Below are 15299 nucleotides of genomic sequence, written 5' to 3'. Positions count from 1 at the left end.
TATAATTCATTTTGTTAGCATTGTCTCAGAGGACGTCTCAGGCACTGAGATATATATACGACTTGTGTACACTTCATCAGTGCTTCCAAGCTATCATTAGTTGGCCTTAACTGGAAATGCAAACAGGGAAATATATGCTTGTTAGGTTTTCTGACTATCATAACTCATCTCAATATGTTTTTCCTTCATAATCACTTAAAGCTGACACCTGAAGTCAAATTTAGAACTTCTGCAAGTGACAGCAACATAAATAGTTATAGTCTCACTTTCTATTATTTAGAAATTACTACCGGTAAAATATTATATCAGTTTTCTCACCAGTACTATTGACTTTTGTTTTGGCCCTAAGAGCTATGCTTCATTTGGAATTTATTCTAAGCTACATATGTAAGATATTTGCAACTTAGCAACACATGAGGTGTTTACTAGAATGTTCTTGCTTCCTTCTGTAGTAAAAATGGATTAAAAAAAATTATGCAGAATTCTATAGTCATTGCAAGAATAAATGGTAAATTTGCTGATCCCTACAAAACCTGAAGAGTGAAAATTATAAGAACTGAAGACGCTATCCTTATAATTGCTTAGCCAGATATTTTACTACTGAAGAACTGAAATTCAGCTCCTGATGTTAAAACTGAGTTCTTGAATAAGAGCATGCAACATTTAAATTTATGTAGCACTATGCGAATTAATGCTAACTTCAGTAAGTCTAGAGATACCAAATATGTCTGAAGCTACATGAACTATATCTCTAAACTTAGACACTGATGTTTGTTAAATGCTGATCTAATATATATAAAATAAAAAGGGCTTTAAAATAAAGTAAGATCTGAAAAAAATTCCTTTCCTTTCTCCTTATATTTGAGCTAGTTCAGTGGGTGATACCTCTAAGAGTCAAAGTGGTATCTGCTCACCCTTCCCCTGGTGGAGCTGGCCCAGCCCTGGCAGGGACTCCTTTGCAGCTCTGGTTTGAGCTCAGCTGAACCTAAGGAGTAAGAAATGCAGGGTACAGGCATGTGGGGAGAAAGGAGAAAGAAATGAAGGTCTCCAGCCACCCAGAGGCTCCGTCACCTGCACTTGCTGGTGTTGCCTGGTCCCAGCACCGGCAGCTGGTGAGCAGAGACCATATGACGAGGAGCAGCTGAGGGAACTGGGGCTCTTTAACCTGGAGAAAAGGAGGCTGAGGGAAGACCTAAGTGCTCTCTACAAATACCTGAAAGGAGGTTGTAGCATGGAGGGTGTTGGTCTGTTCTCCCAAGTAGCAAGTGACAGGACAAGAGGAAATGGCCTCAAGTTGCGTCAGGGGAAGTTTAGATTGGATATTAGGAAAACCTTATTTACAGAAAGTGTTGTCAGGCATTGGAACAGGCTGTCCAGGGCAGTGGTGGAGTCACCATCCCTGGGGATGTTTAAAAGCTGCATAGATGAGGTTCTTAGGGACATGGTTTAGTGCCAGTGTTAAGTTAATGTCTGGACTCAATGATCTTAGAGGTCTTTTCCAACCAAAATTTTTCTATGATTCTATGGCTGTCATGTGTGGATCGGTGCACATGTTTGACAGAAAGCAGCATTTGAGGTCGTGCAAGTGACTATGGGAATCTACAAAGGCCTGGGAGGCTGCACATGAAGGAGAGGGAGGGCATGGGATGATGTTGCCTGAGCATCAAGCTGGGGCAAGGAGTGCTGACACAGATAAAATATGAGAGGAGGGTGGGAACCCCAGCACAGAACATGTGAGGTATTGTTGGGGCTAATGCATGCAGCTGACTTTTTAATGTAAACATCATCTTTTTATTTCTGTTCTTCCAACATCTTGCTATATTTTTTTAGTGGCTTTATGTGTTGACAATTCTGAGTGGTATTTTTTGATTCATAGCACAGCTTCTCAAATTAATTGCTTTGAAATGAAAGCTTTGTCTTAATGGAAATGTTAATCTTAACAATAGATCCAAAGATGGCTGGCATGACTAATTACATTATTTGATTGTTTCCAGCTTTGCCATTCCCTTTTTCTGTTGCTGCACTGTGAGAAGACCACATTTAGTTGAATTATTTATCTTAAAAGTTCAGCTGAAGTATTAAGGTTTGGGGATGTTACAGTAATGGCATATGTGGTGTTGGTAGCCAACTTAAAGAAAAAATATTTTAATTCCTTTCCATTTCTGCCTAGTTTGCAGTTAGTCAGTATCATCTGCCTACCGTTTGAACTGTCTCATTTAAAAGTCTTGTCTCTTCAATGCATAATGAGTGTGGAGCACTAGGGAAATGTTTTGTGGGCCCAGTGAGTCCAGCTGTATGCTTTCAGATATATGTTTGAATGCTTTTTGCAGTTCCTGATTTTGGATGCCTATGAGTTTGAGAGTCCGTGTATTTGCTGAGTATTTTTCATGTGGGCTCCATTTGCTACCGGCCCTTTGTCAGAACACAGGACTGGGTAGACACTTCGTGCCTTTCAGTGACACTGGTGTGTACAGAACAACTGCACTGGCATGGTGGCAGGCGTGGCACGGGACCTACAAGACACAGAATCATAGTAATGCTGGCTGGAAGGGACCTTTGGAGATCACCTAGCCAAATGACTCACTCAGAGTGGGACTGTCCCCACCACTCAATCAGCCATACCTTTGTCTACCTGAGTCTTCAGCACTCCTAAAGATGGAGATCCCACAGTCTCTCCCAGAGCACGGAGTAGGCAACCTGTGCCAACGCTGCACTATTCTTCTTGTGAACAGCTTTTTGCAGGTGCAACCTGAGCCTCCCAAGCCTTAATCTACTGCCCCCTGTGCAATTTGTATTTGTAGTATGCAGGACTTATAATGGAGTATTTGTTATAGCGGAGGCAATGGTTAAGGTATCGGGGGAAAAAAAAAAGAAAAAGGACTTTGTTTATTTAGTATTAAGGAAGTTTATTCCATTTTTAGATGACAACATAATGCAGAGTTGTTGGGTTTTGGTTTTGGGGGAGTCATGGGCTGTTTGGTCTCTACAATACTTAGCGGTTAAACAGTTAGAAAAATAACTTAAGTTACAACTTCCTAACAATGTTCTAGTGCTTGTTAGTCTTCATTCAGTATCCATTTTACATCGATACAGATTTCCTGAAGGTGCAAAAATTGCAGTTATTTCATATCAACTTGAGTTCTTCATCATTGAAGTTCTTCTGGTGGTCAGGTTTTTCTCACTGTCTATTAGATTACACTTTTGAGGTCTCTGTTTGGAAAGATAAAGATGTTCTTCACAGGCATTAGGAGTATGTGGGTCATTCTTATGACTGTCTTGATCTACACACAACTCTATACTTCCAAGTTTTTGTATATCATTACAGAGGAAACAAAGAGAAGTTGGATGCAGCACACTTATGAAAAGCAATACAAATAGTGTGTAATATTATGCGCATAATTCATGGAAAAGCCACAGGATATATATCTTCCATTTCTGCATGTTTTCTAGCTATCACAGAAGCAGCAGATTTAGTTGCTGTTGTCTGTGAACCAGTAGATTAATGGTCAACCAGAAGACATTGTGTTTGATGACATCTATAGTTTTTTGGTCCATGGTAGGCACAGTTGTTAAAAGTGAAATAAAAACAACACCACCACATAAAACCTTAGCGTACCCATGTCTTCTAAAATGGTGTTTGTGTCTCTTCAGACGGCTCAAAACCAAGGTTGCTTTTTCCCTCTTCATTGTAAGGGTTTGCCACTTCACAGTTTGATCCCACTTCACTCCTACTTTCCCTTGCTCTCCTGTAATGAAAATTCATTTTGTATTAGAAGCCTCTGTTTGGTTCAAGCCCTTCTGGATCCCTAGAATCCCCTACCATAAATTGTACCGTGCTTAACTGGGAATATTTCTACAACAGGAATTGTGTTGGGTTTAAGGGGAACTATAGCAAAACTACCACATTCTTAGAAACTCCATTAATGGAGAGACATAGAAAACCAAACCAACTATACTGCTGTTAATGTAATAATATTTAAGGAAAATTACATTATTGGACAGTGTCCAAAGAGATTATTGAAAACTGCAGGAGCTGATGAATGTGGGCAAACTCTGCTGTTAGAGAAGTCACTGTACTCCCAGCAGGCCACTCCATCCACCTCACAGCAGGGCTGCCAGAAGCATGTCCATGTTACAGCTCCCTGCAGCCACTGTAGTCCAGCTGCCTTGGTTAAACTGATGTTGTTGGGGAAATTACACTGAGCTGCGAAAGCTGCCTTGCACTGAAAGGCAGGAAGCTGAACCTTTAGCGATCACTGTTGATGGGAGTGGGGTAATAAGCTTTAATTCCTTAACTTGCTTCAGTTAGATGTGGCAGCCCATTTTTAAGCACCCTGATGATTCAATCATTGGGACATCTCCCAGCGGTCATGATCATAGTATCAAAAACATTACTCACTTTTTTCGATCTCTCTGCCCAGTGATAATCAAGACAATAACTCCAATGACAACCAGGCTAATGACCACCCCAAATACAATTAACCAGATGGTGACTGGTGGTTCATAAGGTGTGGCCAGGGTTGGAAGTATGCCCACAAACTCCAGCGTGTTATCGTCCAATCCGAAAGCCTCATTGATCCGTCCCCGAGACATCCTGACATCAAGACATCCGAGACATCAAAAACAAATTAAAAACATTTCATACATTTATTGGAAGGAAATAAACAATTTTCAGTTGTTTTACAAAAGTCCAGTGTTCCAAGCTTCCCCTGAACTGCTCAGGTGAAAAGGCTGCACACAAGATACTGCTAGACCCATATTTATTCTGGCATGGTGTGGTGGGGGACAAGCACAGTAACTTGAGCCTTTAACCTGTTGCAGCTTAGCTGACATGTTCAGACACTGCATGACCTCTTAAACCCACTCTTAATGTTTATCAAAATGAGGCAAACAGCCTTCTGATCTTCCTCTCTCTTTGCGTTTTGGCTCTCATTCTCTTTATCCTAAGTTTTTTGGCTATTCATAAGCTTCTCAGTTATGCAGCTTTGACTTCTTACCTGTTTCTCCTCTACAGTCTTCCAAAGTTTGGATTCTTGTATTTTTCACTACCATGAAAACCCTTTCCCTAGTGTATTTTCTATGCCTTTTTTTTTTTTTTTCCTGAACTTCTGCTGTTGAGTGCTAACCAGACAGTGACTTTCATAGCTCTATTCTTCTCACTTGGTTCATCGACTTCACTAACTGCTTTTTCAACCCCATCCCATGTTGCTGCTGCTTTTAGATTTGTGCCCTTTTCATTTCCCACTGTACATTACCCACGATCATCTACAGAGCTGCAGTTCTACTTATCATTTTTATAGCAATGACTTACAGTGGTGTCATACTGTGCTATAAAAGAGCTCTTCATTGACCCGTAAGTGGGAACTAGCTCCTGCTCTGACCTCTTCTTTTCTGTATGATCAAATACATCTGGCTATCTTTCTAATACATTATTCTGGAGTCCTTGCTATACAACAATTCTTGCACTGATTCTTGACTAATGAGAGGAAGAAAATACGCATGCATGCACACACAGTTACTGTGCCCTGGGTTTCAGAATATTAGATAGTTCCTGTTAAATCTTGAGCAATGATATTTCCTGGCAAGCTATGATGCAATTAGGTGCGTTACGGCAGTTTTACAAGCCCCCTGAAGCATTTTACACTGGCTGTTGTCCAAAACACCATCAGATAGATGGACTGTTTTCTTTCTGTCATAACAGTTTCTCTCATCCCACGATTTCCACAGTAACTGCAGAACTGACTATCTTATCACCCCTTCTGCCTCAGCTGACTTGAGCACTGCTTTCCCTTCCACTCTTTCACCTGGTTATTGGGTTTGCTGTTGGTGGTGGGTTTTTTGTTTGTTGGTTTTTGTTTATTCTGTTTTGTTTTGTTTTTTTCCAGAGAGCAAAATCTCACCTGATGGCATTTTCCACGTCAGCTTTGGGCACAATATCACTGATATTACCTGGCATGCTGACAGTAAGGTAGAAGGAGATCCTTTGTGTCTGTTCCCCCACATGAATGTCTGTAATCCTGAATAAGAAAGATAAAAGGGTTTTTGATTGTTCAGATTACACTAGTTTTAAATTCGGGCAAGTGAACAGTTGTGTTTGATAGGAAATGCCAGGGAACGAGTTTATGCTGAGTGAATGCTTCCTAGTGACCTCAACTGGGAAGTGAAATCAATTTTCCTGTCAGAATTTCTTTTTTCCGTGTGCTAATTGGTAACTTGAGATGGAGAGAGTCTTCCCTGCACCTAAGATAATCCTTTGTGTAATTTTCCAAATCACATAATCAACTGCAGAACAGAGAATGTTTGAGGCCTTTTGAGTATTTGGGGCAGATCCCATCAATAAGGTGATGTATGAAGTGTCAAGTGAAAAAAAAATCCTTCTTCCTGGTATTCTGCTGGGAATAAATCCTAGATGTTACACGACTGATATCCTATAAAGTAATACAAAACAGTTTAAGTAGATAGCTTCTGAAAATTTTCAAGAGACCTAATAAAAAGGTTGTTTTTCTTACCCAAATCAATTTCAGATGATAGATCTTATGCTTGTAAGTGAAACCAGAGAAGATTAGTGAGACTGCATGGAATTCTAGTGCTTTACAAACAACAAGTTTATCTTTCCTGGGCCCAAAACCTCTTGGATATCCAGTATCATACACATACACTGTTATAAATTCTCATTTCACTTTCACTATTGATAACCCATGGGAGACAAAGCCTTCTGCATCCACCAAAGTTACCTAACTTTAGCACATTACTCCTAAACTTCAGACTCTTGAGTAAAAAGGAAACACGTAACCAAGCTGGCATCTTGCCTTTTACAACCAGCTGATGCTTGACATAGTTTGCTATCACCTTATATTTGACAGAAGGCACAGTTAATCCCACCAATTCATGCCGCTAGCAAACCAGAAGCAACATAGGTATAACCAGCACAATTAAGCAAGCCACTCACTGGAAGTCAACTTCTTGTTTCTTCCTATCTGCAAAGTATTTTCTCATGGCATAGGCAATGGATGACTTGAACAAGAAGAGCTCGTTTTTGTCCCATTCATACTGGAAAAACAGCACAAGATAAATTAATCAGAGATGGTAATTGTATGCCAAATTATCTGACACTAAGAAGTCATTCTAAAAAGAAACAGGAATTGTAATGCTTGGCATGCATTTCAGTACAATTTATTTATGCCATTATAGCACTTCAGGAACATGCTCAAATCTTTTAGCTCTGTTAATCTGGGTGCTCTAAAGGACACTAATGAAACACTCATCCCTGCTGCCAGACAGTTCATTGTGCTGTCCCTCTGCAATCTCTGGTACCTTTATATGGGGCTGACAAAGGTGTGGCAGTCCCGGCGCATCTCCTTGCCTTATGAGGGGCAAAGGCAGCAGGAACAACATGACTTCTACTAAGTACTGTGCATTCTGGTTGAAATCTAAAGATTTCATAGTTTAGATTTTGTTTTAGGCACATAATTTTATTTGCAGACATGTTATTTTAAGGAGGAGAAACATTGGGGTTGGGTAGTTACATGAAAGTGGCTCATTTATTTGCTTTACGAGCAGGGATTTTTATATCAGTAAAATAGTCTTTGCATGAGTATTTCTGCAGCAGGCATATATTTGTTGTTTTTCACTGCAGAATAGATAGGTGATATAAAATATGCACCGCCTGTGTGCAGGCTCCTCCCTGCCTGCCTTATGAGTTCAAAGTTATTTGCAGTGGAAATCAAAACCAGCTTCTCTGGGGCAGAAACTGTGAACTGCACAGGGGGCAAAAAACACCTGATAACACAGCCTGGTCTGTTGTGCAACAGTGTGTGTACATGAAGGAAAAATTCCCGTTTGAACTCTGTGGCAGTTTTTTTTATCCCCTGAAGGCCCGAGTTTGATTGCGTTTATGGTACCTCAGCAGGAATGACTATAACTGCTGCCAGTGACAGCTTTACACAGCTCCTGACTTTCTCAAGTATTATTTGGGAAGGTGTGGTAGAAGGCAGATCTCTTGTCACAGGCTTTATGAAACCCAGCTACGTTTTTGTACCCTGTCCTCCTTTGACACCGATATAAAACAAAGAGAGACAAATGTCAAGCACAGAATTACCAGCCAGGCAAGGGATGTGATTGTCCTGCTCTACTTTGCACTGATATGGCCTCACATGGAGCACTGTGTGCAGTTCTGGGCAACACAGGATAAAAAAGTTATTAAGCTGCTAGAGAGTGTCCAGAAGCGGGCTACAAAGCTGGTGAAGGGTTTGGAGGGGAAGCTGTATGAGGAGCGGCTAAAGTCACTTGGTTTGTTCAGCCTGGAGGAGACTGAGGGGAGACCTCATTGCAGCTACAGCTTCCTCACAAGGGGAGGAGGAGGAGCAGGCACTGAACTCTTCTCCCTGGCTACCAGCCTGAAGGAATGTCAGGAAGATGTGCCAGGGGAGGTTTAGGTTGGACATGAGGAAAAGGTTCTTCACCCAGAGGGTGGTGGAGCACTGGAACAGGCTCCTCAGGGAGGTGTCACGGCCCCAAGCCTGGCAGTGTTCAAGAAGAGACTGGACAATGCCCTCAGACACATGGTGTGAACTGTGGGGTTGTCATATGCAGGGACAGGAGTTGGACTCAGTGATCCTTGTGGGTCCTTTCCAACTCAGGACATTCTATGATTCTATGATATACATGGTACGAAAGAGCCAAAAGACCTCAGTGTTGTCAGTCTATGCAGGGTCAGGCCCCAGGAAAGGTGCAGGTGACACAGACCATCTGCCAGCAGAGTGGCCCTCAGCCCCATCCAAGCAGTGCACAGAGGGCAGGGGCTGTGCCAGCTCTGGCTGTTCCTGCCAGCATGGGTGGAAGCTGTGAGTCTCTTTTTTTGCCTTGGCAAACACTCCCCGCTTTCTCCTGTTTGCAGAGCAGCAGGCAAAGCCCTGAGCCGAAGCACTTCTCCTTGTCACCGCTGTTGTCTCTGGCAGCTAGCAGCATTCACCATCACAGCCTACAATGCTATTGTGAGAGTTTTCTCAAATTTTAATTTATCCTAAACATCTTTAGGCTCTGTAGTGCTTTATTTTTCTTTTTTCTCTTTACCCAGTGTTAATTGAGCATGATTCCTATACTGCTGTTTTCTGTAGTTTGCATCTCTGCTGCTTTTTGTACTTAGCATCTTAGCTTTTTAATAATTTATTCATTTCCATAGCGCATATTTTGTCTTTTTCTGCCTAAGGCATTTTAATTGCCACCATGTCATTCAAGTGCCTTCATAAATACCATTACTGGCTGTGTGGATGGGAAATTCCTGGCTTGCTTCTGATCTGTGTTTGAGTACTAACTACCCACATGCCTTCCCTAGGCACCTCAGAAACCTACCTCAGTGCTCACTGTTCCTTGCAGAGGCTGCTTTGCTTTCAGAGAGAAATTAACTCTGGCAAGTGCCTTTTTCTATTATAGCTTTTTCCCTCCAAGATCCCACAGGTGACTTGAGCAACAGTGTAAGTCTAGCCTCTCATTCAAAAAACTATTTTCCTTTGTGAAACACATCTAAATGCCTGCAGGGTGACAGCTCTCCTTTGCCTAACACCACCTTGTGTGCCAACCTTTTAGAGGTCACATGTATGACATTTACCCAGTGGAGAATTTTGAACTAATGTCTGAAGAGCAACCTCATTTTCAAGTGTTGGTCAGGGGATTGACATGCTTGGAACCTTTTATTTTAAATAAGACAGACCATTCGTGATTTGGCAGAGGATCTGTGGCAGTTTCCTTTGGGAGGGCACTTTCTTGAGGCCCCAGCTGAAGAAAAGCTGTGGGAGTTGCAGCCTCATCAGCTACACTGGTGATCCAGTGATGCTAGGGCTGCAGCTTTAATCTCATCAGCCTGAAAACAATTAGCAGGGTAATTGCACACACTCCGGCACAGCTGATGTAAGCCCATCGGTGAGTCTGGGTGCATAATTTGCCAGAACTTTGGGCTATTGAAAGTTCCCTGCTGGTAACAGCCGGGGTGTGTAGATGGTGCAGCTGCCAATCCTGCTCATGAATTTCTGCCTCTGCAAGAGAGGAGGGGTCATTCGCTTTCTGCTCTATCCAATGCTAAAGAGCAGAAATATGAAAATATTTGGTGGCACACTCAGAACTCTTTCTGCTGTCCTAATGGAGCAAGCAGCTCAAAATCCATCTTAAACCAACAGTTGTACTGGATTCCTGGCTTCTGTGCACTGTGAGCCACGTAAAGCAGCTAAAACATATTGGTCTGTGTAGTCGGGCTGAGATTCCTGTCTGAGTTTCCCCCCGCCTTTTCTCTGTGCTGGTTCATGCATGTACCATTACCTACTGCTGGCATACCAGCATTCAGGGTCATGTCCCTGGAAGATCCTAGTTTCCTAGAAGGAAAATTTGTGGGGAGGCAGAAAGCTACTGAATGGAAAAGGTTTCTTGCAAGTTGGTGATGTGGATTGGTTTTGAGAGGAAAATGCATGGCTGGTTCTTCAGAGCTTAGGAACCCACCATTCTTAAAATAAAATATGTATGAGATTGTTTTACAGCTGCTCAATTGCACACCATAAGACTATGATGGCAAAAGGAAGGCATAAAAATGATATTAAGCTAAACATTAACCATAATGACTAATAAATGTGTTGTAATATGGAACCTTCTCATGCTGTTGATATCAGTTTCGAATTGTATCTAACTCGACTCAGTGATCTAGGAAGCAATAAAACTCCAGTGGGGCTTGCATGTGAGAGTGTGATAGAAGTGAGAGCATCAATTCATATGAAAAATTAGCCCACAGTATTGTGTCCTTGCTAGTCCAATAAGCTCCAACGCACAGGTCTAAATGACCTGCCTGATGACATACTCATTCTTAGAAAATTACTTATGTTCTGCAAGGTGAAAATGGCTACAAACAGGAACGAAGCGTCTGCACTTGAGCCTTCTGCACTGCTTCCCTGAGATTAGCATAAACAGGCAAAGCTAGAATAAGAAGCAAATTTTCAGCTGAGTGTCTGGGTTAAACAGATGGGCTAAGCCAGCACTCAGTTTAAAAACTTAAAGCTGTCTTTGGCTTTGATGAGTTTTTTCAGTCACGGTAATACATTTTCCCAGACCAGCTGGTATAATCAGGAAAGCAGATGAGTTCTTGGGAATGAAAGTCCTTCTCCTCATCTGAAACAGAAGCAGCTGCACTGCCCCTCACAATCTTAATAACAAAGCTGTCTCTACATCTGGGTTGGAGGGCATGGAAGTAGCCAAATATATCAGGGCCTGGAAAGATTACAACAAACAGGCAAACAAAAATCTACAAACGAATGCTGTCAGCAGTATTTCAGTGTGAAATAAAGAGAATTTGAGAATACAGAGTGGAATTTAACCCCTCTGCTTTAGTCCTACATTTAAATGTGAAGTAGCTACTCTAATAACAACTTCTGAAGTCATCCACCATAGCCACAATGATGGAAATTAGGAGAAAAGTGTGCATAGAGGCTTTATTTAGACACATCAGCATAGCTGAGAAAAATAAACCATTTTCAGGTATGGTTCCACTATGCTAGCCCTCCAGGCCTGTCCTGTAGCAGGTAAAACACCATCCGTAGCTCCACAGAAAAAGTCAAATCATCTAGCTGAGATGTCTTTCTTAATACAGGTGGGACCACTCCCTGGAGAGGTTTCTCCAGTAAGTGTAGAGGATGTCTTGACCACAAACTCAGATGAGACATCTTTTACGTGATAACCCTTTTGCCTGAGCTGATGCCACTCTTTAGACACAAAAATCAGATACACTCTGCCTTACTTTCTGAGAGCCATTCGCACACCAGCTCTGTTACCTGAACAACACAAGGAGTGTCACAGTGCAAACACACTTACCGCCTGGTCCCCTAGTGCTGACTTCAGGCTGATGCGCACTTTGATGGCATTGTCAGAATCTGATTAAAAAAAACAAAACAAAATGGCCATGTCAGATCTGCAATGGCAGAAAGCCAGTCCCTGGGAAACGCTGGGGCAGCTGAAGTTTCCTTACTGGTTTCCCAGCTCTCCCTGGCCAGCTTGGTGGGATAGATCTTGTTTCCCTTCAGCAAAGTCCACTGCAAACATCTGGATCTGAGCTGTCATTCACCCAAGTCTGGCTTTATAGTAGAGAGAAAGAGTGAGCACATCCAGACTACAGTTCTCTCATCTTTTTCAGGCATCTCCCAAAGGAAATACCCCTTTTCCTCTATGGAGAATAAACAGCTCAGATGCAGATGTTGGTGTATGGCTAGTTGAATCCCACCATTAGAGACTGGCACAGCACTGTAAGAGTTATGGGGCTCTACATTACTGACAGTGATTATACATATATAACCTGGGTGATTCAACACTCAGTGTCACCACAATAGTCTGAAAAATGCATTTTCTCCTCATTTTCCTCCCCTTCTTTAACTAGCACAAGACAGTAAACAAAATAGTTGTAATTTTTCTGCCCTAGTTTGACCCTTCACCTCCAGCTCAGGGTCCTCTGGTTCCCAGCACCAGTGGCCCCCAGCCCTGCAGAACAGGCACATCACTCTCAGGCAAGCACCACACAAGTCCAAGCTTCTTTGTTCTGTGCAGCCAGAAACTCCATTTCTGAAAACTGTGACAAACTCCTTGTGTGCTAATTCCTCCAGCTTTGGCCATGAGGAAGCCCATCTGCCCTCCTATGAGTAAAACTTACTGCTTGATGTATATTTCCCACAGTGCTGCTTCCCTAGGGAAAAGAGCCTTCAACAGCTACAAGAGACAGGGACTTTGCTGGTCAAGGGTTTTGAGGACTAATTAGTGTCTTTAATTCACCCACAAGCCATACGTACATGGAGCCCAGTCTGTTTTCCAACCAATGTATCTGCCAGAATTGTTTTTTTGCAGCCACTCATATAGGGGTTCGAAGTAGTGGAGCAAGGGTGCTGCATTCATGTATTTCTCTCCTGTTGCAATTTCCAGTGCTTGAGTCCAGGGCTTAGATCTGCCTAATTCAAGCCATTCTCTGTGCACGTGGAAGGAAAGGTAATATACGTTATTGTCATGTTCCAGCTAGACATCTAGCAGAACAATCTGCAATTGGTATCAAAGTTTCCCGTTTTGCTTCTGAATCCCCTCCTTCCTCCCATCATTTCTATTAAGTAAATAAAAAAAATTCTCATAAACGGCCAATTAAACCTTCAGCTTATATAAGTTTAGGTAATTTGTCAAAATAAACTGAGTCAACATATGCTAATTTTTCAGGCTAAGTTAATTCTTGGTGCAACCTCATTGACCCCAGAAACTTTCAAAGGTAAACTAGGCTTTGTTTTATATTACATGTGAGAAATTTGCTTTGTTACCTCAAATTCTGACCAGCTGCTGTGGAGTTGGTAATGTCACATGTGTGAAGAGGACCAATATGGTTAGCTGCCTTGCAAAGTGCCTCCTGAAACTGGAACTGATAGATGGTCCGGGTGTAATACCTAAAGGAAGAGCAAGGAGAAGGAAGGCACAGATTACGTCAGTCATCTGGCAAGGAAACCCCTGAGCCCTTGGCCTTCGGAAGTTGCTGTGTCAGCTGGTCCTCTTGCTCAGATGGCTGCACAGCAGGGAGGGAGGCCAGCTGGTATTTATAGGCTGCACTAATGCAGATCTAACAAAATTTCAAGATCAAATGCAGCAGAGGAGCCTCAAATCTGTGTGCTGGCACATCACCCAGGTGCAAGTAAGGTTTTTAAGGCCCAACTCTCCACTCCGGCCGAGCCCTCTAAAATGAGCCAGCTGGGACTCGGAGGGATGTCCATAGTTGCTTCAGGGCTGCATGTGCATGGCCCAAGTGACAGTGGTTCAGGGCTATCTCCCCAAGAGGTAAGCACCTCATACAATGTGGTCCCACTGGTTTGATGGCAGCACAAAGCTCTTCTGGTCAACACGAAGCTCAACAGCCTCCTGGATACTCAGAGATTGCTATGGGGCAGCCCCTGATGTCCAGAGAAAAACTTTCACTGAAATCAATGACCTTCAGTCAGGACTTTAAACAAAATAACATTGTGTCCTGAGACTCTCCAGTAGGTGTTTTAGGTAGTCAGGGCTTGTTCTGTACCCAAAATGTAAGTCATTAATTAAACACTGAGCAAGGATGGAGCTACCGTATGAAAGAGTAATCATTGGCCACATGAAACAGCGACGCAGGGTCACAGTAGGTTTCATCATGAGGGACGGGTTCAACAACACCAACTATTTCTCTCCTGAGGATGAAGGAAAAACACAACATTTCCATTAATAGATATTAAGGAAAAATAATCTGACCCTGCTCTTCCTCTTTATTGTCTGATACAAATAGGCACCTCTCTCACTTCCAAGCACAAGAAGTATACACAGCTCCCAGTAACCCCAAATGGGCCCTGCTCCACATATGGAGACCCCAGAGAAGAATCTGCTTTGAGACTGATGGTGTCAGGAAGGGATTTATATGATAGCAAGGTGTGCAGGCAGTAATTAGTGGTGTGAAATAATCTACAAGACATGAACTTCACACACACTTGTGCCCTGGCCCGTCTGTAGGCAAGAGCATGCAGAGGTGGGGTGACCAAAAAGGTATCTGGCCTGCTGTGCCACTTGGCTGGAGATGAGGTTTCTCTTTATTTTCCTCTCCTGAAAGCATGTTTCCAGAGCAGTACTATGGAAACAAACCCATGCCCTAATTTCTAAAAATGGTAATAAGCTTACATGGAAGTATTTTCCATAAATCTGTATTTCATGTTCTTGTTCCAGCAGAGAGCTTTGCAGTATCACTACAAGAGATGTGATAAACTTCCCTGAACAATTTGTCATTCTCCATTTCTCTGACTTCTCTGCTACTTTTGAATAAATCAAAGCTGACTGATTTTTTTACAGTGGGACAGGAGGCTTGCTTGTATCCAGTTTTATTATAGATTTTGTTTGCTGGTGGAGGCTTACCGTTTGTGCTCATGTTAGAGTGCAGACTCCATTTTCAGTGCAGGACTGGTTTGGTTTCTTTCTATTTTTCTGCCCCCCACATAAAACACCCCAGGATATGACAGTTTCCAGTCTGAATCAAACCACTTTTAATCTTGAGCTCCATGGATGTGAAAATAGATTGACTGGTGGAGATAATCTGAAAAGGCACCTCTGGATGCTACTTGCCATGGGAACTATATTTTCTTGACTAAGAAAGGTGGTATCTTAGTACATAAATAAGGCTCAGTTTGGAGTCTTTCAGACAATGTACCTCCAAAACCACTCTAGAAAGGGTAGGAAATGCAAAGCAGAGAGGTGTATGCAGATATTTGGTAGATTGAGATCTGTATGCTTTT

The 15299-nt window shown here is 42.4% G+C and overlaps 1 protein-coding gene across 2 annotated transcripts in view; it reads right to left on the bottom strand.

The window, feature by feature from the left end:
* Positions 1-2910: 2910 nt before the first annotated feature.
* The window catches only part of ACE2 (angiotensin converting enzyme 2), a 30850-nt gene continuing 18461 nt past the window's right edge, over positions 2911-15299 (bottom strand). Inside the window, exons 12-20 of one of the 2 annotated variants that reach the window (XM_065852396.2) lie at positions 14112-14210; positions 13323-13445; positions 12813-12985; positions 11848-11906; positions 6950-7050; positions 5901-6017; positions 4400-4594; positions 3617-3746; positions 2911-3210 (exon numbers count right to left, since the gene is read on the bottom strand). In XM_065852396.2, coding sequence (XP_065708468.1) covers positions 3626-3746; positions 4400-4594; positions 5901-6017; positions 6950-7050; positions 11848-11906; positions 12813-12985; positions 13323-13445; positions 14112-14210 — 988 coding nt within the window. In that variant the 3' untranslated portion in view covers positions 2911-3210; positions 3617-3625. Of the gene's footprint in view, positions 3747-4399; positions 4595-5900; positions 6018-6949; positions 7051-11847; positions 11907-12812; positions 12986-13322; positions 13446-14111; positions 14211-15299 lie in introns of both variants that reach the window. The other variant, XM_071812791.1, reaches the window with a different exon arrangement.

Source organism: Patagioenas fasciata, chromosome 1 (genome assembly GCF_037038585.1).
Source record: "Patagioenas fasciata isolate bPatFas1 chromosome 1, bPatFas1.hap1, whole genome shotgun sequence".
Taxonomy (NCBI): Eukaryota; Metazoa; Chordata; class Aves; order Columbiformes; family Columbidae; genus Patagioenas; species Patagioenas fasciata.
Note: the sequence above shows the minus strand (reverse complement) of the source record. Positions and strands in the feature narration are given on the sequence as shown.